This window comes from Sturnus vulgaris, chromosome 7, assembly GCF_052056855.1.
Source record: "Sturnus vulgaris isolate bStuVul1 chromosome 7, bStuVul1.hap1, whole genome shotgun sequence".
NCBI classification, from domain to species: domain Eukaryota; kingdom Metazoa; phylum Chordata; class Aves; order Passeriformes; family Sturnidae; genus Sturnus; species Sturnus vulgaris.
This window is the reverse complement of record NC_142249.1, coordinates 18,860,239-18,886,241: the sequence shown is the minus strand read 5'-3', so window position 1 is coordinate 18,886,241 and position 26,003 is coordinate 18,860,239. Positions and strand designations below refer to the sequence as shown.

At 42.8% G+C, this 26,003-nt stretch overlaps 2 protein-coding genes and 1 long non-coding RNA gene across 3 annotated transcripts in view; 2 read left to right on the top strand and 1 right to left on the bottom strand.

Annotated features, from left to right (window-relative positions):
* LOC148223188 (uncharacterized) overlaps window positions 1-2,509 on the top strand; it is a 97,689-nt gene extending 95,180 nt beyond the window's left edge. The window contains exon 4 of the long non-coding RNA XR_015804814.1: window positions 891-2,509. This is a non-coding gene — a long non-coding RNA (uncharacterized LOC148223188). The remainder of the gene's footprint in view (window positions 1-890) is intronic.
* PDE11A (phosphodiesterase 11A) overlaps window positions 1-6,277 on the bottom strand; it is a 106,356-nt gene extending 100,079 nt beyond the window's left edge. The window contains exon 1 of the mRNA XM_088167967.1: window positions 5,459-6,277. Coding sequence (XP_088024093.1) covers window positions 5,459-6,277 — 819 coding nt within the window. The remainder of the gene's footprint in view (window positions 1-5,458) is intronic.
* Window positions 6,278-11,357: 5,080 nt separating this feature from the next.
* On the top strand, window positions 11,358-23,642 carry RBM45 (RNA binding motif protein 45). Its single transcript, XM_014890057.2, has 10 exons — window positions 11,358-11,727; window positions 12,686-12,808; window positions 12,934-13,060; window positions 14,720-14,830; window positions 15,170-15,349; window positions 16,234-16,363; window positions 17,282-17,378; window positions 17,746-17,912; window positions 19,276-19,472; window positions 23,099-23,642. The coding sequence occupies exons 1-9, from the start codon at window positions 11,449-11,451 to the stop codon at window positions 19,466-19,468; spliced, it is 1,407 nt and encodes a 468-aa protein (XP_014745543.1). The 5' UTR covers window positions 11,358-11,448; the 3' UTR covers window positions 19,469-19,472; window positions 23,099-23,642.
* The last annotated feature ends 2,361 nt before the right edge of the window (window positions 23,643-26,003 follow it).

The window sequence follows — 26,003 nt, the reverse complement described above, 5'->3', positions numbered from 1 at the left end:
CACTGCTGGCCCACCCACTGCTTATTCCAAATATCTCGGCATCAGACCCATGCTGAGCACACCTGGGGCAGCAAGCATGTGGTGAGGATCCATGGAGTAATGACTGAGCAGCCCTAGAGGACAGGACACTGCCTGCCTGGTGGGGGAGGCAACCTCACCTGCTCACACAGGTGTGGAGGGAAGGTACGACTCCTCACCATCCCTGAGGGCTGCTGCCAGCAGTGTACACTGCATTGCACAGCCCTGTCTGTCCTGGGGATCCACAGCAGCAGTACAGGGACACAAAACAACTGAGCCTTTGCTTTGGACGTACAGTGTCCCTCTACGTATCTCTGGTGTCAGCCAGGAGCTCCTGCCCCAGCAGGCATCTCCAGACACTGGTGGTGGTATGACCTGGGAAGGTCTTAGGATCTTGTACACATCAGTCAGAAATTGCTCCTGGAGAAGAAGACCTATGGAGTGAGAGAGGTGACAGGAGGTGAAAGGACATCCTCAGCTACTGCCCTGAGGGCTCTCTGCCTTTCCTTCCCAGGACCTGCCTCCTGTAGAAAGATTCCCCTCTCCCAGGCCATCACCACTGTGACATGAAGAATGAAGGACATGTTCACAGCCACTGGGCTGCAGACACAGGGATAATTACAACACCCCTTTGCCAATTAATGGAATTGTACTTAGAATTTCAAGTTTTTCCTGAATTTTGCATGATGGGCTGGAGTGTCCTTTTCTGCAATGCACATCAGAGCATCTTAGTTTTTACTGTTGCAGTTATTTCTTGCATTCCCCGTGGTACATCCTAGCAATAGTTAATGTACGGCAAAGAAAATCTGGTTTTTATATTTTTTCTGTATCGCATGGAAATTTTAAAGACCACTGTGTATTCTGCTTGCCAGGTCTTACGATCTTTGCTCTCTTCAGAGCAACCTCTGTCCTTGTTAAGAGTCAACACTGAAATTCAGGGAGCTGTTGGTGCTGCTGTCCAGTGCTGCTGAGAAGAATGAAGTGCTACCCATTTGCAGAGCTGAACCTCCCAGGCCCCGGGGTTTTAGTGCTTTAACTGCTCTTTAAAACTGAGAGAGACCTGCTGTTAATACTGCTGGTGACAAACAGCTACCCTGTGTAAGGAAACGTGGCTCATGCCTCTTCTCGACCTTCTGCACCCACAACCAGCCCCGCACTGCACCCCCAGCTCAAAGGTTTGAGCAGTAACTCTGTGGTGCTGTCCTGGCACAGCAGGAGACACTGAATGCTCAGAGATCACCAGGAGGGCTTGAAAAAGACAACAGCCATGCTTGTACCTAGGTATTCAAGGATGTTTAAAATTCACTGTGAAGGGTTGTAGGTGCATTTACTATGCTACACTTGGCCTAAGCTTGAAAGAGGTAACAGCAGAGTCCCATACAAAGAGAGCTCGATTTGTTTTTTACTTTTCTTGATTTCAGTTGCAGTAATGCTGTTACATTTTCTTTTTGAGGACTTGAGCTGTATGGAAAAATGATTGGTCATATTTTACAGTACTTCCTCTAACTTACAAAACCCACGTCTTAGTGTGACTCCATTTAATATTTCTCCTCTTTGCTACATGCTTTATTAAAACATCCATCTGGTAAGCCATTTTTGTCTTCTGTCTTTTAAAGCTACTTTTTAAATTCCAAATTTAACATAAGATGTGCAGAAACTTTATTCAGCTGACACTGGAAAATGGCAGAATGCATTTTTCACCACTTTCTGATATATGCTTACTATTCTAGAGGGTAATATTTTTTCCACTAGTTAGAGGGATTTGGGATGCTATTAAATTGTTTCCTAATTTTTGCACAGCTAAAGGTATAACAATAACCAAACATTACTTGCAATTTAAAATGTTTATTATTTAAATACTGCTCTAAAAGATGGAACAAAATTGAAATTATCAGTAATTTCAGCTAAACAGCAAGGATGTCCTATGAGAAAAATGGATGGCATGAAAAAATCCACAGCTTCAAATAGGAAAAAACCTTAAATTTGAAAACAGCTTCTAAGAACTACAGGTAATGGTCTCTGTCTCTGTACTTAAAATAAGCTTAATAGTCTTCATATATGATGATGGAAGCTACATCTATTCTTTGTCAAAAGGAGCCTCGATGGACATTTAGGCCCCAAATTTCCTTGCCAGTAGAACCTGATTCTTCTTCCAACATGTGTGCTCAAAATATAGTGCATTATTCCCGTATGAAAAAGGAGTCAGAAATGCTTCCCAAAATTTGCATATGGGAGTGTCCAAGGCCTTATTTTAGAACTTGAAGTGACTGAAAGTTTGATTTACAATTCAACTGGATTAATTTCAGGAGGAACAGTTTTAGACTGGCTTCAAAATGAAAATGAATGAAAGTATCTAATTGCTTTCCTTTTCTCAAATTCTCTGTACTGCTAACACTAGGATTTCAGATCATGCATGTTACAGTTAAAATTATAAACTTACTTTCATCAAATGACTTTGCAATGTAATAAATAAAGCTTTTAATGCCATGAATGAAATTGTGCAACTTTTGAATCAGTTATATTACATTAATCTAAACTTTTCCATAAATTCTTTATCAAATGCTCCTGGTATGAGCCTTCAAAAGTTTGTTCAGTCAAAGCTAAACTTCATAAATTAAACTACTGTGAGATCTTACATGGTCATTGTTTAGTATTAAAATAAGTGATTATTATACAGTCCTCAATATGTGATATTAATTCCAAACCTTGTATCTATGTATATTTATTGAGTTAAGAAAGATTTTTCACATTAACAGATTTTGAAAGTCCCACTCAACAACATTAACAATCATCTAGATTGTGGAAAAGCCCCATCTTATAAATGATTTTTTTGGGGTATTTTTTCTTTTTAGAAGAATAAATGTGTATAGTATTTTGTCTCTGATAATGACACAACCAGTCATTTACAAATACTTCCTGAAACAATCAGTCTGATGGGCACGGGGGACTGCCTGCATGGAACACATTACAAGACATGACAGCATTTAAATGTAATGTTGATTGCACTGAAGTACCATTAATGTCAGTCGTAGCTGACAGTACAAGCAGGAAACCCAATTTGTACTCACTGGTAGAATTCCAAATGGTATTTGATCAGGCTCTGAGAACATAGAGATGGTTGAATAATAATAAATTTCCCAATACAGTAAACTAGCTAATTGATGATATGGAAGTATGTTTACTTATTTTAAACAGGTTTGTTAATTTAAAAAGCAAGCAAAAGAAATTTAGATTAATCTAGAAGTTCCTCTGACTTGTGTAAGGCCTTTTCTTGCCAAACAGTTAGCATCAGCATAGAAAACTCTCTACAGTGGACAAAAAAATGGTGCTCTGCTGTCACCCTTTTTTCTTCAGCTCCACCTGACAGAGTTTCCTGGTGGTGCTGGTTTTTTTACCCAACAGTTGATCAAACACTTTCATCATCAGTGGCAGAAAATAATATTATCATATTTATTAATTTTTAAAGTGCTCCATTGTGAGCACTACAACGATCTGAAATGGAACAGCTGTCACCTCTTCACGCCCAGGTACCAGGGCTTCCATAGGGCTCTTCATACCATTAAATTAGAAATGTCTCCTTTTGATGATGTACAGTTGGAAGGTTTTAAGTCTCATTTGCACTAAAGTCAATCGAAGTAGCTCCACTGAAAGTAGGGAAGGTGAATTTGATATAATTACAGGATGGGCTTGGATTAGAACTTGCCCATCTACTGCGAGTAATGTACTTAGGGCTTAAGGATACAATGAGTTGTATTATTTATTTAAATAATTTTAAAATAATATTTAAATTGATTTTGAATAAGAGCCAGACAAAAGTATAACATAAATAGCACTGGGAATAGCAACTGGATGGATTGCCTTTCACTTTTCTCTGTGGATGAAACAGAAAAGGAACTGCTCAAAGAAGCTGGACATTTTCATAGGGAAGTGAACACAAAGTGAACAAACACTGAAGAAAAAATTAAACATAAAAACAATATACCTCTCTAGGACTAGAAAACGATGCCATTTCAGTGGCATTCTCACCTCTGAAAAAAGGATGGCTGGGCTCCAGCCATCCAGAGTTAGAAGGAGGGATCAAGTTACTTCCTAGCCAAACTCAGATATCCTTTATAAGCTTAGCAAATTGGGACTATTGAGAACCTACTGCTTCATCTACAACAGCAGATATTCTGGGAATTGCACAGTTCTACAAGTGAAAGTAACAAAATCAGATTGCAAGAAAAAGTGTATAATGCAGAAAGGGGAAAAAAATAGAGGAAGAAAGCCAGTTGAATTTTTTTCAAAGGTGATCCAATACTCCTTTTAGTCTGAGCATTTTTACCATTCCCTTTGAAATATGTGGGTTGGGAACCTCCATTAGTCTGGATCTGTGAGGTGCCTAGTATTTTTCAAATACTGCTTGACAAATAAATAAATAAATATTCATCCCCAGATACATATACCCTGGTTCTTCTTCTGTATTTAAAAACGAAAAACAACCAAATCTTATTTTTCAAGTTTCTTCCTTGTAGTCTGCTATAAAGAATCATCAGTTTTTAAATGTTGATTGTAGAGTAAAATAAGACACTGGGCAATGACTACTACTAAAATTCTTCAAGACAAATATCTCCCACCTTTCTCAAGCTTTCCAAGATCCTAACTGAGGAAACGTGTCACTTTGTGATTCTTCATTTTCTCAAGAACCTCCAATTGCTGATAGTGTCTCACACAAATAAACACTAGAAACAGACACCGCCCCGAAAGAGAGGTAAATTTCAAGGCAGGAAACGGAAGGCTCTGCTCTGCATTGACACATTCGAGCAAAGGCTCGTCTGTCCCTGCTGAAGCCAGGGGTCAATATCTGCCTTGAAGCCAGAACTACATTTTCATAATTCACACTGAAGCCTCTAAAGACGTAAAAGGTGGGGAAAGTCTTTGTTGGAGAATAACAGGACACTGACTATGTCACTACTAGGAATAGGTTTGAAAACACATACCATGTGGGCTGAGGGAGCATATACAAAGGTGAAAATATATGCTCTTTTAAAAGCAGTATGATTTATTCAGCAGCGGAGAGCCAGGGAACATTGAGACAGAAATTTAAGAACACCATCATTGGGACTGTCACCAGCATTTTAAAAAAACTTTTCTTCAGCCGGTTCTAAAGCATGCTTTAGAAACACGTGAAGCACCTATCGCTCCTGCGAAATCCAAACCACTGCCGTGCCGATTTTAGGGTCCCTTCAGCCCCAGCGGCCACCCAGGCGGGGCTTCCCCTCCCGCTTCCCCCCGCGTCCCCCGGCACTCGCCCCGCGCACTCCGCGGCATTCCCGGCGGGGCCGCCCCGGGCGAGGCTGCGGCGGGAGGGACGCCCGGGGGGAGGCAGGGCCCGGCCATCGGGGGCTGCTCGGTCCGCGCCTCCGCCGCCGCGGGCCGGGGGAGCCTGCCCGGCTCCTACCTGATAGGCGTCGGGAATGTTGACGGTCTCTCCGTGCTCAGCCACGTAGCCGATGATGCCCTTGCCCCAGGGCACCTGCACCTCGTTGCTGTCCTCGGTGGAGCCGCAGGGCAGCAGCGGGGTGCCGGCGTGCACGTCGAAGAATTTGGACACCAGGGTCTTCTTGCCGGCGGAGGTCCCCTCCACGAGGAAGAGGGATCCCCGGTCCGCGTCCACCATGAGGCAGACGAAGATGAGGATCTTGTAGCTGAGGCTGGTGAGGTCCAGGTCATTGGAGATGTCCTTGACCAGTTCCAGGAAGAACTGGCGCTCGTTGTGCTCCTTGAGGTAGCGCTTGTAGTCCAGGGCGGTGGGGGGGTACTGGGGAAGGCTGACGCGGGACTCCAGCAGGGCGCTGAGGATGTGGGCGGTGGTGGGGGGCAAGGAGCTGGCCTTCCGCAGCAGCGCCCGCCGCCGCACGCTGCTCAGCGGCTCCTGTGCCCGGGCGTGCACATGCTCGTCGTAGGTGAGGTTGACGTGGATAGCCTTGGAGCGGGCGAAGCTCTTCCGCAGCTCCTTCTGGGACGCTCGGCGCTGCAGCCCCCCGGGACCGGAGCCGGGGCCGGGGCCGCCGGGGCCGCCCGCGCTCCCCCAGCTGCCGCCGGGGCCGTCGCTGCTCCGCCGTTCCTCCGACGGGCCGGCAGCGGGGGCGGCGGGGACGGCAGGCGCTTTAGGGAACGAGTTCTTCCTCTGCAGCCACTTCTCCACCAGCTCCGGGTGCCTCTCTAGGAAACTTTCCACCGCCGCCACGTCGAGGCCGGCATCGCCGGCGGCTGCCATGGTGCCGGCGGCGGGGGCGGCTCAGGCCGCGGGAGCTCCCGCGCTGGCCATGCCCCGCCGCCGCCACGTGCTGCTGCTGCCGCCCCGACGGCAGCCCCGGGGCACGGGGGACGCCGGCAACGCCGGCCAGGGGCCGCTTCTGCCCCTTGCCCGGGCCCCTCCTCAGCAGCGCGCCTTCTTCTTCTGCTTTCCCCTGCGACCTCCTTTTCCTGTCCACCGCTCTTTATTAGTAGTAGTAATTAGTAGTATTCGTATTTTTCTAGGTATTTTTTGTGCTTCCCGATTTTCAGCCTTTCTCCAGCTCTGGCCTCGGTTCCCGGTTCTGGGCCGCTCCCCTGGTGAGTCGGGCAGGCGGTGCCGCCGTGCCTCTAGAGATGCTCCGGGAGCGCTCGGGCAAACCCCTTCTGCCAAGTGCTGTCAGTGCTGGCGGCGGCTCCTGCGTAAGCCAGCCGGCAGACCACTGAGAAGGAGGGAGGGGAGGACGCGTGAGCCGAGCGGGGGGGCAGGCGGGGAGGAGGGAGGGCTGGCGGGAGCGCTGGCAAACCCCGCTGCGGGTGGGGGGGGCACTGCCGCCCGCCTGGCAGCAGCCGCCTCGGCAGGGCGGGCGGGGCGCGCAGCGTCCCCCGCGGGAGGACCCCCGGCAGCGGGGAGGTGGGCTAGGGAGTTTCATTCAACAGCATCGGGGTGAAAGGGAGGGGCCTTTTGTCTGTGATGCTCGTTCCGGGAGGGGACGAACCCCGCCGCGGCTGCCGCCCGCGGTCCGCGGGAGAGGCGGCGTGAGGTAATGGGAGCGCTCCCGTTAAAGAGCTCTCATTTATTGAAGCTCTTATTTATTGAAGTACTGATCTGCTTCAGTACTTCAGGAGACAAGCAGAAAAACGGAGCCCTTCCAAGAATCCTTAGTGAATTCCGTTTCTGGAATCACTGAGTTGATTTGCGGATAGCCTCATCCGTGCGGAGCCCCGACTGTGCCCGGCTCCCGCGGGGAGAGGGGCACAGTGGCTCTGCCCGCCCGGAGCCGCCCAGGGCTCTCTGCCGCTGTTCCCCGGGGCAGCTCGGCCGGAGCGGGCGCGCCCAGGCGCTCCTGGGTGCCCACTCGGGCATCACTGGCGGCCCGACGGAAACCGACCGTACCCACCGCCGGCAGACGGACAAGGGTTATTTTTATGCGCACGTGGAGCACTTTTCATTGCTAAATCAATGCCTACGCATAAGCGATTGAAAAAACAAGTCATGGATCTTAACACGTGAAAATGTTTTTCATGCGCTCACCAAAGACTGAATGAAGGCGGCTTCAGAAATTCATGAATGGGAGTTCGGGTGGCTGGGAAAGCACACGGGCAAATCTTCAACTAAACGAGATTCCGACCTGCCGGGGACCCTGTCCTTGCAGCAACCCCTTACGGCGCTGGGGGCGGGTAGTGCCTGCAAGGAAAGGGAGCACTTTTGGGACACGTGTCGATAGCGCAGGCTGTGCACGGGTGTCAGGAGGGGAGGAAAGGCTGCATGTGCGTCCCGGAGGACGGCCACGTCTCCCGCGGCAGCAGGGGTGACCCTCACGGGCTACGTGCAGATGCTTCGGCTTGTGCAGCTTACGAAGCCACAGACAAAGGATTTCGGCTTCCAGCCTCGGTGCCCGCGCCGTTGCAGGCTGAGCAGCAGTTCCCTCGCCGCCGCAGGTCCCGGGCTGCTCTGGTGGCAGGGCGCCGTTCTCGGCCCCCTATCTCGGCGGGGTTTCATACACCTCTCCGGCTCTCCCTGCCGCGCAGGGATGCTGCCGCAGGAGGACGGGCTCTCCGTTGAGAAACCCCGCCGCCGCCGGCACACACCGGCAATAGGGCAGCGGGGGCGGCGCGCAGGCGCGCGGGCAGCCGGGGCGGGGGGCGCAGCCCCGGCAGCAGACCCGGGCATCAGCCCCCGGCAGGAGCCCCTGGCAGGACGCCCCAGCAGGAGCCCCGGCAGGAGTCCCCGGCGCTCGGGGAGCGCAGGAGGGGGCCGGGAGCCAGCCTGGCCCTGTGCGGTGCGCGGCGGCGGGGAAGGGTCGCTGCCGGCCGCCGCACCGTGCCCCGCCCGACTTGCGGAGCGCGCCCGGCTGCAGAACCCGCGGCGAGTGGGCTGCTGGGCGAGGGGACGGAAAGCGGGGAGGTCGGAGGACACGCTCTAGGGGTTCGTCTCCGAGCTGCTCGCACCTCTAATGAAGCCGAGCTCTTCCCATGCAGGTAGCTCGGGTATGACAAGGCAGCGCATCTCGGCGGGGCAAGGCTCTGCGAGCGCTTCCGAGCGCGCTCGGAGCTGTGACGCAAAGGGGTTTCACAGGCGGGGCGGGCGCAGCCCTCGGGCTGAGCCGCCGCTGTCACAGCGCCGGTGGCGGCCGCGCTCCCGGAGTCCCCGAGACCCCCGGGGCTGCCCCGAGCCCGAGCTGCGTCTGCGGTTTTGCAGCGCTGGCACAAACACTCCACTTGCACAAAGAAATCCCATGAGCTGCTGGAGGCCAGCCTGGCGCGTACCCCCAGCTCTCAAGGGAGGACCTTGGGTGCGAGATAATTGTATACAAATAATTTTTACCATCTCGGTGTGGTAAGGTGTGGTTTTAGCACGCACACCAGTGTTTACTACAAAATGGCTACTGTGTAGCAGTTCTGTATGTAAACACTTAAAGCAACTTAGTGTTTCTGCAAGCCTGGGTATAAACTAGGTCCTTCAAAGTCTTGAGGCGTCTTTATTTTGCTGGGATTTTGGGCATAGGATTTGATTGCATCAGAAATCTGCATATTGACAATCTCTCAAATAGCAGTCAAGACTGAATAAAGTGAAACTGTACTTGACTCCATTGCATGAAATACATAGTGAAAAATTTACTGTAGCAGTTTGATTGTAAAGAACTGTGGAACTTGAAATTCGTGTAAAGGTGAAATGTGACAAAGATGATCACAGTAGTTTGACTGTTCTGTAACTTGCACAGGCTTTGGACATGCTGTCAGGGTAAAACCAGGTTCAGAAGCCTGGCCTGGTGTGCAGTGATGGATGTTAGGAGAAAACTGGGGTCTCTGTTCTGTCTGCAGGGCGAGTTAAACAAGCACAGTGTGCACTGGGCTGCAGTCTCATATGCTGGCCCGAGACAGATTAGTTTCAGCCTTTTATGGGAGGGCAAAAAATAGGAAAATGGATTTTGTCAATGCCATGGGATTGTGCCGCCATTGTAATTTTATAGGCACGCTGCAGTGAGGTACAAGCATCTTACATCTGATGCATCTGAGGTATGATGCACATTTTGTCCGCAAGGATGCACAATGCCAACTCAGATAGCAGTGCAGGCTTTAGCCAGTTGCACTTGGTTTCCCTGCGTACAACATACAGAAATGCCCTAGGATGCCCTAAAATAATCACAAGGAGAAATGTCAGTGCATTTCTCAGATGCAGTATGTTTCCCTGATCAGAAAGGTGGTGGAATAGCACTCCTCAAAGTGCAATTGGAAAAACCACTTGAGAAAATTTTGTCATTTGGGGAGACACTTTCTTACTCTAAACAGTCTGAAATCCTTTTTGCATCATTTAATATACAGCTACTTACTACTTCTAAACTATGTGAATATCTTTGTAATTCCAATATCCAGAAGATGCAAATTTAATTTCATACAGTTTTTTTAAAATGAGCATGAGATTGACATTGAATTCCTCAAGGTTATGTTCCATTGAAGGGCATTAGGAAAAGGGTTGCCAATAGGCAGTTCCTGGAATCTCTTGACAGAAGTTGAAATACCATTATTGTTTCCTTCCAAACCTGCTAAAACCTGTCTCTTTCAGCAGAAGCCTGCTCTTGTACTGAAGACTACTGCAATATCTATAATGACATGTTCACGTTTCCGTCCTCCAGAGATGACTCTTCCTACTGTTTAAAGTGAATTTAGATATCACTTTGTTTTATTTCTTTTAAAAGCTTGTACTAACATCTGTATGATTTGTTTGCTACAATTTTACTGGGAAAAAATAGTTACTATATGCTGGTGATATATTGAAGAAAATTCCAGTATAAAGTGAATGTCATAAAGCATTTCCCAGAAATAACAGAAAAAAGAAAGCCACACAATTCTAAAGGGCTTTAATAACCAGAGAAAACCCCAAACCATGGGACACAGGACTATATTTGTAATTAATAGTTTGATTCAATTAATGTAATTTATACTCAAGTAATATAAACAAAACCAATAAAACTCACACAGAACAATTTCCCTTTTAGATGTTCCACTGTTTTTCAAGACTTTCTCTGTGAAAAGCACAAGAAAAACCAAAAGTCATAGTGTACTAGTAGGGGACGGTATTTAGTCAAGAAAAACAACTGCAGCACACCGCGAAGCCAGTAGAGGGTAGTGACCAGCAAACAAAATCTAAAAGCTCTCCAGAATCAGAAATTAAAACCTGCCCATTGGCACTACGGTGTTCTAGGAAAGCTATAAACCTTCTGACCTGGTGTACTGAGTATTGGAAATGGTACCAATACTTTAATACAGGGAATGTGGATTTTTGTTCTGTGGAACTGTTGCTCAAATTCATCTGCAGTACTGCAATGTCGACAGTTGTGATAGTAAATCCTTGTAAGGCTATCATACCTCTAAAGAAAACCTTTTTTTTTTTTTTAAAATGTATGTCTCCTTCAACGCTGCACTTTACTTATGTCACCTCCTAGTTTTGCCTTTGTTTTTGCTTGGAGCAAGAAAATCCTGCAGTTTATCCTGGTCTACAGCCAAATAAACCCCAAAGATTTGGTTCTGTCTTGTGCCTTCCGTGTTTTCCAACACTGTGGCACTGATAATATTTCTAAATAGAGATCATGTTACTTTTTTCAACACAACCCGTTTAGATCTATGCAAAAAGTACCAAATGTTATCACGTCCTTCTGCTTGACAACTGCATCTGCTTATGCGAAAGGGAGGGGGGGGATTTCTGCATATTTAATTTGCTCGTGAAAAATAACAGGAAGAACGCGCGCCGCCCCAGCCCCACGCTCGCAGGCACGGCGGAGCCGCGCGGGGCGGGCCGGGGCGGGGCGGGCGGCGGAGGGGAAGGAAGAGAAGGGAAGGAAGGGAAGGGGCGGGCGCTGGATCCGCGGCGGAAAAGGCGGTGCTGGGCTTTCTGCTGTACCCCGAGCCTGCGGTGGCAAAGGCGGCCTAGCCATGGAGGAGAGCAGCGGCATCCGCCTGTCGGCCGAGTGCCTGGACGAGCCGCCCAACAGCCGCGTCTTCGTGGTGCTGGGCAAGGACACCACGGAGGCGCTGATCCGGGAGCGCTTCTCGCCCTTCGGGGACATCCAGAACATCTGGCTGCTGCGGGACCGGCGTACCAACGAGTCCCGCGGCATCGCCTTCATCAAGTTCGCCCGCAGCTCGCAGGCCTGCCGGGCCATGGAGGAGATGCACGGCCGCAGCCTGCTCCCCGACGGCAAGCCCATCAAGGTGCGGCCGGGGGCGGGCCGGGCCGGGCCGGGCCGGGCCGAGCGGGGGCAGCGAGAGCCGCGGCCGGGACAGGCCCGGCCTGAGAGAGCGGCCGGAGCACCGGCCTTGCGCGGCCGCGCTGCCCGGATAGGCCTGGCCTAAGGGAGCGGCCGGAGCACCGGCCTTGCGCGGCCGCGCTGCCGGGGCAGGCCCGGCTCTCGTGGCGGGCAGTGGATCCCACCGGGGGCCTGAGCTGCAGCAGGCCTGCGGGAAATGCCGCACCCGGAAGTGAGGGGGTGTTCGTGACAAAGATTCTTTTGCATATTTTAAGTGTTGTAAGCAAGAGAGTTGCGAATAAATAGAACTGTCTCTTCTAGGATGTTTTATATGGTTTTGTAGCGTGTGAACCCTTTTTCAAAACTTTTTTTTTTTTTTAAATTTATGGAACGGTTTTGTCAGCTTTAAGCTTCCTGATTTGTTTTCCTATTCACCAAGTAATAAAAAAATATGAATGAGTTTGAAGAGTGAAAGAAGATGCCATATGTTTCACTTGACAATACAATTGAGTCAGTGAAATCTTTCCTGAAGAACTTGCCATTAAGCTGCTAATCTTTCTTGTGAGCTCGCTTGCTTGCTTCTACTACGGCTGTACTTACCCTGTTACAGTAATGCATTCTTTGCTACCTCACGTGTCACTGGTGATGTTGACAGTGCTGCTGAATCAGCAGTGGTGTTTTTCACCACTCATTATCCCCGGTAAGGAACTTCTCTGGCCCCTGTCCTGTTTGGAAAATGGTTCAGGATTTATTGTATTTATAGGTCTTTTATCACTGATGGTCACAGGTGTTCTTTTCTCTCCATGCTAAGAAGGCCAGCTTATGTGAACAATAAATGCAAAGATAAATTATTTCACTTGCTTGTTGAAACATGTCTTAGATTCTTCTGCCACTAATTAATATCTATGTAATTATTTCGTTAGGTATTTATTGCACAGTCGAGAGCTTCTGGAAGCCACCGAGATCTTGAAGATGAGGAGCTTACAAGAATCTTTGTTATGATACCAAAAACCTACACGGAGGAGGATCTGCGAGAGAAGTTTAAGGTTCTGATTCGCTGTTTGTTGTTGTTTTAAAATGCCTTTTTGTAAATTTATTAGAAGGGCTTAGCACATGGAACTTCTCATGGTTTTCAAATACTGGAAATTAACATGTTTTTTAATTGTTCTAGATGTATGGAGACATTGAATATTGCAGCATTATCAAGAATAAGACTACTGGAGAAAGTAAAGGTTTGGGCTATGTCAGGTACCTGAAACCATCACAAGCTGCCCAAGCAATTGAAGAGTGTGATCGAAGTAAGAATCTGAGTGAATTCTTTAAGGGTTTTTTTTTGCAATAAATGTGTATCATCATAATATACCTTTAATTTTTAGTTTTGTTTGCAGGTAAATTATTGATGATGCAGAAACATGTTGAGATAAAGTTCTATTGCAAATAAATAATAGCACTGTTAACATTCAGTGGGAACAATCACCTAATTATGTTTTTTCAGGACCATACTGCAAGTAGGATCTGTGAGAAGAGTTTGGAAATGAACACAGAGTTTTCTTTTATGCATTTTTATTGGTCTGTAGTGTAGGCTTCATACACAGGAAAATATTTTAATTTGTCCTTGTGAACAGGCAATTTTAATCAAATGTATTTGATACAAAATTTATTATTATAGAAAATATATTTCATGATAATAAGGATTCTGTTGTGATTACATTTATTTAAGAAGAAATTCATGAAACTGGGGGAGGGTTTTTGTTTAGCGTCATGATTTATCTGTTACAGAGTGAAAGATTTTGTGTACCTTATTTATTACAAGCCACTTGGTGAGGCATTGGAACAGGTTGCCCACAGAAGTCGTGGATGTCCCATCCCTGGAAGAGTTCCAGGACAGTTTGATAGGGCTCTGAGCAATCTGGTGTAGTGGAAGGTATCCCTTCCCAAGGCAGGGGGTAGGAAGTCGGTGATCTGTAAGCTTCCTTCCAACCCAAACCATTCTGTGATTCTATAATTTGTCATTTATGCTCTAGTACCAGAAGTTCATCAGTTTGTGTCAGGAAAGATTTCGGGAACTGGAAGCACAAGACTTTAGAGGAGAGGCAGAGGGAATTGGGCTTGCTCATCCAGAAGAAAGGTTTCCCCAAAAGCCTAACAGCATTCTTCCAGTCCAGCCTTCTGTTCAATGTTGCTTAATCACAAATATAAAACAACTTGAGTTGTGATTGTTTGTTATTCTATTTTTTTATGACTTTGTTTGGTTCTTTTTTCTTCAGTAATGTGTGTGGTGGTTCTGCATTGTATCTATTGTAAGTGGTTCTATAAAAATTATATTTGTGTACAGGAATATGACCCTGAGATTTCTTAGCAGTCAAATTTTATTTCCTTGTTGCTGTGAGGTTAAAATGAAATTAGTCAGATAGCTTGAGTGTAATGCTTCTTTCTTTCATAAGAGCAAAACCTAGATCAGTGTAAAACATCCATAAACTACTGTTTCAGCACAGAAGTTTAGGTGATGGCTTTTGGAGCATCTCAGAGTCCTGCTAAGTATCACAGAATGGTTGAAGTTGGAAGGGACCTCTGGAGGTTATCTTGCTCAACCTCTTGGCTCAAGCAGGGTCACCTGGGTGCTGGAGGCCCAGGACCACGTCCAAGTGACTTTTGAATATCCCCATGCATGGACACTCCATAGCCTTTCTGGGCAACCTGTGCCACTGCTTATCACTCCCATGGCAATTGGCCTCTGTCATGTTTAACTTGTGAGTAGTAGTAGTTCCATTTGAAAGCTGTTAGCTTTTGCAAAATAATTTGGGCAGACTTCAAGAGCTAAAATGTAGTTATTTCTCTAAAGCCAGCACTTACTGGGTTTTCTGAATAATGTTTCTAAATATGGAACTTGGAGAATGTGGGCCTGGCCAGATAACTGAGATGTGCTGAGGTGTTATGTGTGTGCTTGTCTCTTTCAGGCTACAGGGCCATTTTGGCTGAACCCAAAAATAAGTCATCTGAGTCTTTTGAACACGATTATTACAGTAATAGCATGAGGCCAGAACTAAGAGGAAATACGCTTCCATTTTGTAAGTCACAGTTTTTTACACTAAAGTGATTTGTAGTCTCCAGTATGGTCACTAAGTAATGATGTGGTTTGGAGGAAGGGAAGCTGATGGAGGCTTAAGTCAACACTTAAATAGTAGATTGAAAATTGAAGTTAGAAACTAGCCAGACACTTAATCTCTCTACTTTTATGGCTTGCTTTGCTCTGGTTGGCCAATTATTTTGTGACCTGCATTGGTGAAATCAGCATGTGACCTTTAGTATATAATTAACTTGGATTACTTTTAAAAGTTGAATGCAACATATGCATGAAATGTAGGCGTGCAAGTATGATGACTCAAATTATTTTGTTGATTCTTGAGGTATGCAGCCAGAATTTTGTAGCTTTGAAAAAGCTGAGACCCGAATTCAAGAGCCAGTCTCCAAACGCCTGTCGGTGGTGTCTCGGCTCCCCTTTATTCAAGAGCAGCTGTTCGCCCTCTTCGATCTAGTTCCAGGTCTAGAATATTGTGATGTTCAGCGAGACCCTCATACCAATAGTGGTAAGTAAAAGTACAAAAGGTTTTTGTCTTTTTTCTCTGAAGGGGATCCCTTGTACTTGTACTTCAATTAATTTGTGCTGCAAAATACAGTTCACTTGTTGGGAGCCAAGCAGTGGTTGCTTCTGTCACTGCATGCACCCAAAAAATTCAGATTTGTTTGAACCCCTGTTTACACATAGCCCATAAAGGCTTATACCTTTGCTTTCAGATAATAAAAACTCAGGAAGGATGGAATCAAAGTCATGAGTGGCTTTTGGTCAAATTAATAGTTTGAGGCAGAATAAATGAAGAAGTTGTTTCAGAGACTAATAGACATTAAAGTAAAATGTTCTCTAAACATATCTTTTGAATTTTTCATTCTGAAATTTGTGTGTGTAGAAGTTGACATGGGTAAATGGGATTAAATTTCAAAATGGATCATGTTTTCTATTGAGATTGTTTGGTTTCAATCTTGTTTTACTGCTGCTGGGACAAATATGGAAGTGGTGTTTTCTCAAAGAAACTTGAAATGTAAATAATTCAGAAAGTTACATTTTAACTTTACAGTTCTTGAATTCTCTGTTGATGGGATAATTGTGTTTTTAAATAAAACTATGTATTGTTTTGTTACTAGTTCTGGAGTAGTGAGGAAGACGTTTTCACTTGTATGGTTTCACTGCCAGTTTTTTGAGCCAGCATGAATACAGCTCATCTGTCACTAGTAAATCTCACTGAAGCTTCCTTCACAAGTGAAAGTGATGAAGTTATAATGATTTTTGCTAAAAAGACTTAAGAATTTTGTGTCATCCACGACTTATGTGCAGTTTAAATATATTGCTTATATGAGTGTAGCTTGTTCTGAAGATTTCCCCATTTCCTGCTGACACTGTGCACTGTGCTTGCAGGGTATGCTGTGATTCAGTACAGCACTGCTGCCTCTGCTATATATGCCAAGTACAAACTACATGGGTTTGAGTATCCTCCTGGAAATCGACTGACTGTAATTTTTCTAGAAGATGGGAATGATAGCTCAGAGTAAGTACAACTTACAAAGTTGTAAGTTGTGTCCTGGAGAGTAAAATATATAATAAACACATTTTTAACGTAGGATGTAATGTCAGTATCAGTGTGAGCTTGTGCCATACTTGCTGATAGTATTTTCTGAAACTGTTTGATTTGGGGTTTTCTTTTTGAATGGTTTAGAATAACAAGCCTTTTGAATCTTGGAATCCTTTGATAAAGAGAAGATTAAAATACATTTTCTTAAGATACTATGGAAAAATCTTGGATTTGGCAAGAATCTCAATATATCTGTAACGTGTAACAAGGCTGGAATGTATTTTTGATGAGGTTTATAATTAGAACCAGGTTTATGTACTTCATCTCTTGGTTGTGTTTGCAGTAGCACAAGTAGTAGTTTTGTAAAGTGCATATGTTGAATAAAACTTTCGGGTGCTGAGTACCTGATATTAGCACGGTATGGAGCATTCTCAGGGTTTGACCATCTCTGACTTCTTCCTGTGTTTTGAATGTGCAGTAGCAGTTGGAGCACCTTAGGTACTCTCCTGCAGCGAGTGTTTTGCCTTAGTTTCATCCTAAAGGAGTTTAGTTCATGTAAAACCCGTTCTGGGAGGTGAAGACAATTAAGAGGGACAGTGGAGAGATTCACTTCACATGCACAGAAGTGCATGGCTGATCTGAAAACCCAAAGAGTCGTTTTGTGTATCTGTAAGTGGTAATGAATGTTTTCAGTGAGCTGCAGCTAGCATGCAGGTATTCAGATCACTCCATAGGCTGTCATAAAAGCCTGTCTTGATTTTCGTTATCTACATGACATTACAGATTTCTAGAGATACAGTAATCTTAAATTTGGTAAGAAAAAGTAAGCTTTAATACACATCAGAGTAACTTAGCTCTTTCTTTAAAGTAGTCTATTATCACTTCTGCTTGCAGCCTTATCAGGAAAATGGCAACACAGCTGGTGACAGCCCAGGTGTCGTCAGCGTTGCGCAGTAGCAGCGCGATGGTTCAGCAGTACAGGTCGCCTCCTGTAAGTTCAAATCATGGATGGTGTTGATATTCTTCTGAATTGTTGTAAGAAACTTCACATATGCCAATAAAGAGCACTGCTCACTTGCTTCTGCAAACTGTTGTGCTGCATTTTTAAGACGTACCTCTGGCTGGTTGGTGCATTTTTATTCCCTGAAAAGGTGTCTGATCTTACTTGAATTTACTGTCCAACTTAATGAAATAAGTAAATAAAGTAATGAAGATTAGAACTCACAGGGCCTATTTATGGAACAAAAGTTTATTTGTGATGGAACAAAAATGGTAAGAAAGGTAAAATACTTTCTCTGCCCCTCCCCCCCACCCCTCCACTACTTAACTTATACTTGCATTTTTTTCCCTTGTTTCAGCAAACATTTGGAGGAACTTCTGGCCCACAGTTGCTGCAGCCCCAAACAGATGCCATACTTCCACCACCCAAAAAAAAAGTTCCATCTGACACTGCTGTGAAAGAAAGGCTTTTCATACTCTTTCATCCCCATCCTTTACCTGTAAATGTACTGGAGGATGTGTTCTGGTAAGACTGTTTACAAATAAGTGTTCCCTAACAAAAAGGAAACAACCTATGAAATATTGAAAGTAAATATTGAAATTAAAAAAGAGGGCCTGAAAACTCTTTCCAGAAAAGGTTGTGCACAGTGACCAGTAAGACATAAGTGAACAGTAGGTAACAGTTACTTTTTGAAAGAAGTATGTAATGGAATTCATGTTGAAGCATAGATGCAGTATCATCAGTATAGCAGCTTTATTATCAATTAACTTAATCTAAAGTAAAATGTCTAGTCTTCTAATGCAGATTTTTAACCAAAAAAATGTAGTCCTTCCAATTACTATTTCCTAATTCATTTTGCATTTTCCATTACATACTTCTGTGAGGCATTTAACTATTTTGATTTCCACAGTAACCTAGGGGAAACAAGTGTAGGGGTTTTTTTTATTCTGATACATTATAATGGTTTGCATCCTACTTAACACTATTTCAACTGTTCTTTCTATCTCCCTGTGTAGAGCAAAGACTTGAGACAATTTTTGCCATCTTTAAAAAAAATCTGTAATTAGCAGTTCTCCAGTTATATTATATTTCTCTCCATTTATATTATTAATTTGCAGCATACGCTTGAAAAAATAGACATTTCCCTTTTCTAATAGCTTGAACTTGCAATAAATCTTTGGAAAGCCAAAATATTTTAGAAGCACCAGGAGAGGAAAACATTTTGTGTGAAATTCAAAATTGTACCTATTTGATATAGTGGATTTCTTAATCAGATGCTGGAGGAGGAAAAGGCTGTGGACTCAAGTCTTGACACTTCAGTATAACTTCACTAAGAAGCAAGCAGACTATTTAAAAAAATATTTAAGGGTCTGTCTAGGAATCTCCTGAGTACCTGGAAATCTCTGCTTTTCCCTGAAGCTGTAGTGCTTGTTTTCTGAGTCATTTCAATAAGACCTTTTCAAAGATAAATCACAACTGAGCAAGTTCATTTAAGTGAGGTGTAGATTTAGCTTCTAAATTACCTGATGGCTTGGGTGTGTATGTCTTACTTTTGGTTGGTTTGGGGCTTTTTCTTGTTTTGTTTTTGTGGGGTGTTTTGAGTGCCATTTAGTGTTTGGGGAGTGTACTATTGATCAGCTTCATGTATTCTTCTAAATAAGAGAGAAATCACTGATATTTGTGGTTCTGTTGTAACATTTCTTAAAAACATCTGTGAATTCTTGGTGTTCATTTGTACTTCTGCCCATAATAAACAGAAGGGAATATGCAAATTGGGATCATAGATATAAAAATACTGGTTTTGCAGTTAACAAAAATCATATGTGCTTCATATATTGGCAGTGTTGCAGGAAAATCTGAAAATTACCTTTTTTTCCTCTCCTCCCAGTCGTTTTGGACAATTGATCAGTGTTTATCTTGTGGCTGGAAAAAATGTGGGCTATGCAAAATTTGCAGACAGAGCCAGTGCCAGCGAGGCCATAACTGCATTACATGGCAAGATTGTGAATGGTGTGAGGCTGAAAGTGAGGCTGGCAGACTCACCCCCAGAGGAGCCCAGCAAGCGCCAGAGAACTTACTGAGCAGGTGAGTACCACCCCCAGCATGAGCTCTTGCTTACCCTGAAGTCCAGCTACCTGAAACAGGGACAGGCAAAGGTTTTGAAGTTAGATACAAACATATAGTGATGAACTCTAAATCTATTCTTAGCTAGAAAATGGAAATAGAATTTTTGATATATGTGTGTGTGTACACACACCCATATATATATATATATGTGTGTGTGTGTGTACACACACCCATATATATATATATATGGGTGTGTGTATGCTTTTATGTACACATGTGCACTTTCTTTTATAAAAATCAATTTTTGCAGTTCTTGAAAAGAAAATGAACCAGTTGATAAAAATCAATCTGGACGTTCATAGAAATATCACTTTTGTACTTGGCAGAATCAGCTGACATTGAAAAGAGTACAAAAAAATAAACAATGAAACAGATAAACTTGTGTGTGTCTTTTTTTCATTACTATCACATGCCCTCAGTGGCACTACTTAAACATGAAAAGTTGAGCCCATGAAGGGCAGAGGAGTGAAGGGGTAAATAAAAAAAGTATGGGGGGAGCAGGTAAGATTGTCAGGTGAAAACAAAAGTTTTGGATATTTGGGTCATCTGTGTTCTCAGAAATCAGGTGTAGCTGAACTATGTGATGGGGAGGAGCATATAGCAGAGCCTGTGGTGGAGGAGTTGAGATACGTGTTTGAGAACTTTATTATTTGATGCTTACGGCCTGTGAAAGTTGGCTAAACTAGAGATGTTTTATATCTTACTTCAGGGACAAAAATTCAATTGTTCTTTTAAAACATTGCTTTGCTTCAAATTATATTGAGTTTCATTACATTTTTAAAGTATCTTCATTTTTTTCAGCATTAGGACTATTGCCAAAGGAGAATATAGTTGGGGAAGAAAAGCCTAAGCCCTATTTTCTACGAAATAACTCTCAAATATTACTATAGCTTCCAGATATTTCCAGTACCATACTATCTTTCTAGGGGGACATGAAGTTCTGATTTAATTAATTCAGAAAATACCACATGACTTTCTTTGCATCAGTATTTTCCCTCTAAGCTTCACTCTTTGTACTTTTCTTTGTATAGATGTTCTTTGTGACCCCAGAGTTGCAAAGACCAAAAAAAGCTTTGGCCTAAAGTGTTCTTTTTCTCCTTTTCTACTAAGGACCTCCATGTTGCTCTTTTGATAAGCAGCAGATACTAAACGTGGCCTTAGTTTTTATACACAACTTTTATTTTAATAAGTTGGATTTCTGGGCATTCTTTTTCTGCATGGAATTATAGCTAAAACTAAATTGAAACTTTTTTTTTAATCAGCAGCTCTGGTGAATGCAATTTTAAGTAACTTGTACCTGTGCTCTTATCTTTGTACAACACTTTGTTTGTTTTTAATGTGACTTTTGCTTTCAGCAATAAAAGCCCAGCCTCTGTGTCCCTACAGGAATAGCTATGATGTGAAGGGTAATATAACACCAGGTCTGCCTTGTGTACTTTTTACTGGAGAAGTGTAAATACAACATGCATCCAAAATTAGGAAAATTTTTTATCCCCACTTTTTCTATATACCAGGTTCCTGGTTCCAAGTTTCTTAGCAGGTTGTCTTGGCATGTATCTCTTTTCAGGATAGACAGACAGAATTACTTGTTCATTTATCCTTTAGTTGGTTTCTCAAATTCAAATGAAGTGGTACCTAAAAGGAAAGGTTGCCTTTCAGAAGGGTTGCCCATGTAAGTGATTTTCCCACTGCCTGACTTTGCACTGGAATGACTCACAAGCTTTGCAGTAATTTGGAAGCTTGTATTTTCCTTTCAATTAAAGTGTTAAATTGTGAGTGTGAAAAGAGATGCAATTCTCTCTTCCTCTGAAGTAGTTTTGGGGTTTTTTTTTTAAGGTGTGAGAATACGAACTTTTTTCATTTTGAATTTTAGCTGCAGGAAATAACCTTCCTAGCTAAAACTTGTATGAGTTTTCACTTAAGGAAATCATTGCCTTTTAATTTAAAAATCCTTTTTAAAGTCCTGTTGTACTGCTTGCCTTTCGTCTCTTAACGAGGTGACTGGATTTCTGAATTAGTCTTTTCTATACAAGGTTTTCTGATGAGAATTCATTATAAGACCTGTGAATTCTAGAATTTTGTATGAAAATAAATGTCATCTAATGGCATAATTAAGTAAAATATTTATTTTTTTAACACATTTGAAGTTTTGCAAATAATACAATTTACAAAATCGTTTCTTAAAAAAGGCTTTATGGTAACAGTATGCTACTCATAATGCTTTTGCAATGCCAGCTTCTGACTATAAGAACTTTCTGTTACGTTGCAACAAACTTTGTTTATCAGGCAAATTTGAATACACATCTATTAATATTCTGAACTAATCCACCTAATGAATTTCTCCTACAAATCAATGAAAATGTAATTGTTTATGTGTGTAGTTAAAAGTAGTTAAAAGTAGCAGAGCAGAGATGTAAATACAGACCAGTAGAGTTCTCTTCACCACTTTAAGTTTTTTTTGGAGTGTGAGGTTATACCCTTTTATGCTAAGTAAGTATTAATGGCTGAAATAATCACTTCAAACTCTCTTGCTTTAAGTCAGTGTAGGATTCAGAAGACAACCACAGTGTCTACTTAGGGGCAGGTGCTACAAGCAGATCTGTCTTAATCTTGCTGCTGACTAGCTTGGGCTCTCCACTCAGGGCTTTGTGTTACTTTGAGTATTTTGTGAAGAGCTCACTGCAGTGTCTGATGCTGGTTGCACACACTGTGTCATTCAAAAATAGGAGAGGAAGGAAAGAATTTGCTGCCTGTTAGAAGGATGCATTGTGGCATTCCAGTTAATCTCTTCATTGCTGTCTAGTAGTTCTATTTAAATACCACCCCCACTCTTGGAAAACCCCCTCAAACTACTAAACAAGAGACCCACAAGCAGGCAAAACAAAAAACCCAAACCCACCCAAAATATCTTTCATAAAGCTTTCAAATAGTCCTTAGAAAGCAGAGTTTCTAACTAGCATTGTGTTAGAAATGCCACACAGCTACCTGGAGCTAAGTTCTGTGGCTTTCAATACTCATTGCGATTGATTTCAACCCACAGCAGATGGATTCATTGCATTTTTCCCTTGATGAAAAAAATAGGGTGTTTTAAATAATTATTTAGTTACTGACTAAGTTGAAAAAAACCATTTATTCTGTCATAAAATACTTGGTTATTATTGTCTTTGGTTATTCTTATCCGGAATAAGTCCTGTGTCTGATTTCATTTGCATTCTTTTTTTTTACTTAAACCTTTATTAAAGTCCTGATATTAATATGTATATATTTTAATGATTTACTGCTCTGCAAGAATGTTTTTAAAAAGTAATTGTATCATAGTTGTGATATACATTAAAAAAATAGCTGCATTTTGCATCAACAGTATACTGGAGAAAAAATGCTGGCTTTTACACGCTGCTCAGGGAAAAAGGCACTTCTTTAAAAGTTAGAGAAGAATGCCTAAAACTTTAATATTATTCTTCTAAAGATATTGAAAGTCTTATTTATATGCTGTTGTAATTATTATATTTTATAATATGTACTTTAAAATAAAAATAGGTATGTTGCTTTTTGATACTATGTTTGTACTTGTGTTTTTTCTACAGAAACTAAGTAATGACATGACCTTCAGCTAGCTGACTGACTGACTGAAAACGTGACTAGACATGGTTCCTGTGGACAGTGACAACTTTTTTCAGTGACAACTTTTTTTTTTTTGTTAATTGTTACTTAGTTAATCTCTCTATCATCTCTATCTCCTTTTTCTTTCTGAATATGCAGACTTGCAGTTTTGAAAATGATATAGGCATTAAAAACTGTAAACTGGTGGTTGTTCTTGTAATAGTATATAACCTTGTATTACAGAAATAGCTCTTGTTTTTGCCTGAATCCTTCCTATAAGATGGAAATTACAATGATGGAGGAAATAAAGGAGCCAACATTTTCTGACTTGACTGGTTAATTGATAATGATTCAGATTCTGTTAAAATAGAAGACATCTCTCATGATCCAAATTGCACTGAAAAGTGAAGTACCGCAGTAAATTCAAAGAAAATGAAGTAACTTTAACAACAATAGCAGACGTGACATTATTAATCTAGGTTTAAGAAAATAACTGTAATCAAGAAAATAATTAAAGTATATTAAGTATTTTGTTGCTTTGGGCCATAATTATTCATTATGCTGTTTAGTGAAAGGAACATTTGACTCTGTCAGACTGCCAGAACTTCTTATATTTTTGCTTTCTTATCCTGAAGTCTTTTGGTTATAACGGGGGAAACTGTGGAGTCTGGGGCTGTGGGTTTGTTTTTGTTAGTTTTGAGGGGTTGGGGTGTTTTGTTTGTTTTTTTTTTTTTTCCCAGAAGCTTTCAATGCATATGTTCAAGTGTGAGGTGGACAAGTCAAGTTTTCAGCAGGATGATTTTCACACTTATGGAGAGTAAATGAAGATAGTTCAAATAAGTTTGTGCACGGATAGTTTTCAAATGCCATTACCTTTCTGTGTATTCCTGTATACTACTTGTTGAATTGGAAATATCCTGGTTATTAAAATATGATATGCAGATAAAATTGAGGAATTCTAGTTGTATGCACTCTAGAGGAGAAGCATGCCCTTGGGTGCTTCCTCCTTCCCAGCATCTGCCATATGGTCCCTTCATCAATTGGTTCAGAAGTTCAAAGTAACAAACCATGTATTTTAAGAAATCAAATTTTTCTTTTTATTTAAAGAATATTAGAATTGAAATGCTCAAATGGGAGCAAATTGCAGAGTAAAGGTTGCCTGAGAAACCTTTTCTTTCCTTCCATCTTCCTGTTAAAAAGCAGTCCTTGATGGTTCACCAGCAGCTCTTTTCCCCAAGTGCAGTTGTTTCATTCAGCACAAGGAACAGAATTGAATGAGTGCTGCGTGGTTAACCAGCCTGTAAAATTCCTGCTTAGTTTGGGGTAGCTGATAAAAATTAATGAAAAAACAGATTTATGGTTGAGCCTGGAGAATTGGATCCTGTCTCTGACTCTGGCCGAAGGTTGGTTGTAAAAACAGGATTGCCATTTCTCTTGTGTTCCCCTGAAAAAGTTTCAGTTTGGGTTGGTGTGTTGGGTTTTCTGCTTGTTTATTTGGTTGGTTTGTTTTGTTGTTTTCTTTTGTTTTTTTCCCATCCTTCATTGTCAATTTCAAGTAGCATTTGGGAATTTTCTGTATTTGCACAAGAGTAATTCTGACCAGGTTGCCATAAATCCCAAACTCCAGAACTGTCAGGCAGCACCTTTGCAGCCATAACTGTACAGTCAATGTGTGCAGTGAGTCCAGTATTTTCAGAAAGCATCAGTCCTGTTCTGTGGACATGGAGAGACACCACACTCATGCAGAGGGTGTGACATATGCTGCAGAACCTGTATGGTGTGGTGGATCTGCACAGTGCCAGGTGAAATGCTGAGACTCCCTGTACAGGCAGCTGAAAAAAACCCAACGTCTCATTTGTACGGTACAATTGGCTGCTTGATGAGTCTCCTGTGCCAAGACCCTCAGTTTAATGGGGTGGATGCCTGTGTCTTTAGGGGATATAAAAATTCCTCAGGAGGGTAAACACTCAAAAATTAACTGGTGATGATTGGCCATCCAAGATGGGAAGGAAGAATCTTTGGCATGGTCCTAACAGTTGCTCGAGGGAGCATTCAACACACAGAGCATTAGAAGATACCCTCTACAGCCTGAAGTGATGTTAAAAATTAAACTCATTTTCTAATTGTTCTCAATCTTGTTTTTATTACTACATGTCTCTGAGAACAGTGCATTCCCTGGGCATGGAAGATCAGTGCTCTGTATGCAGTCCTGCTTTGGGCTGTGGAACTCCCTTGCCAGCTTGTTCAGTCAGGTCTGCAACTGAACAGAATTGGGCTGGAGCTCAAAAAAAACTTCCCATTTTCATTTCTAAGGGTTCAAGACACTGTTTGTAGTGTTGTTTTCAGGTGTTTCCTTTTAGTCACTGCTGAATCAGGCTATCAAGTGACTCTCACAGTGTCATTTTTATATTTGGATAAAGGTTTTTAGAAGATACTTAGAATAAAATTATTATTGCTTTCCGTAGAGTCCAGTGTATTTCCTGAAAACATTCATGTTCCATTCTTTGGCTAAGTAACAATTTGTGTACATACACTTTTGATTTGATATGATATCATCATTCCCTGTTACATAGCACTGCTGATAAGTGGCATGCTGCTTTTCTAGATCCTTTCATTGGTAAGTAAAATCGGTCTGCTGTGAGAATGAGCATTAGGAAAAAAACCTGTGTCACTCATAATTCCCTTTGATGCTGGTGAGTGAATTGACCAAAACTGTCTGAGGTTTTTGGGGTGTTGTTTTGCAGCATCAGTGCTTTAATGTTGGCAAGTTTAGTGTGCTTACCTATAAGTGACTTAGATTCCAGCTGTGTTCATCAGCCATAGCTTCTGTTGGTGTTGAACAAAACTTCTGTACCTTTGAAAACGAGATAATAGAGATTTCACAAATCA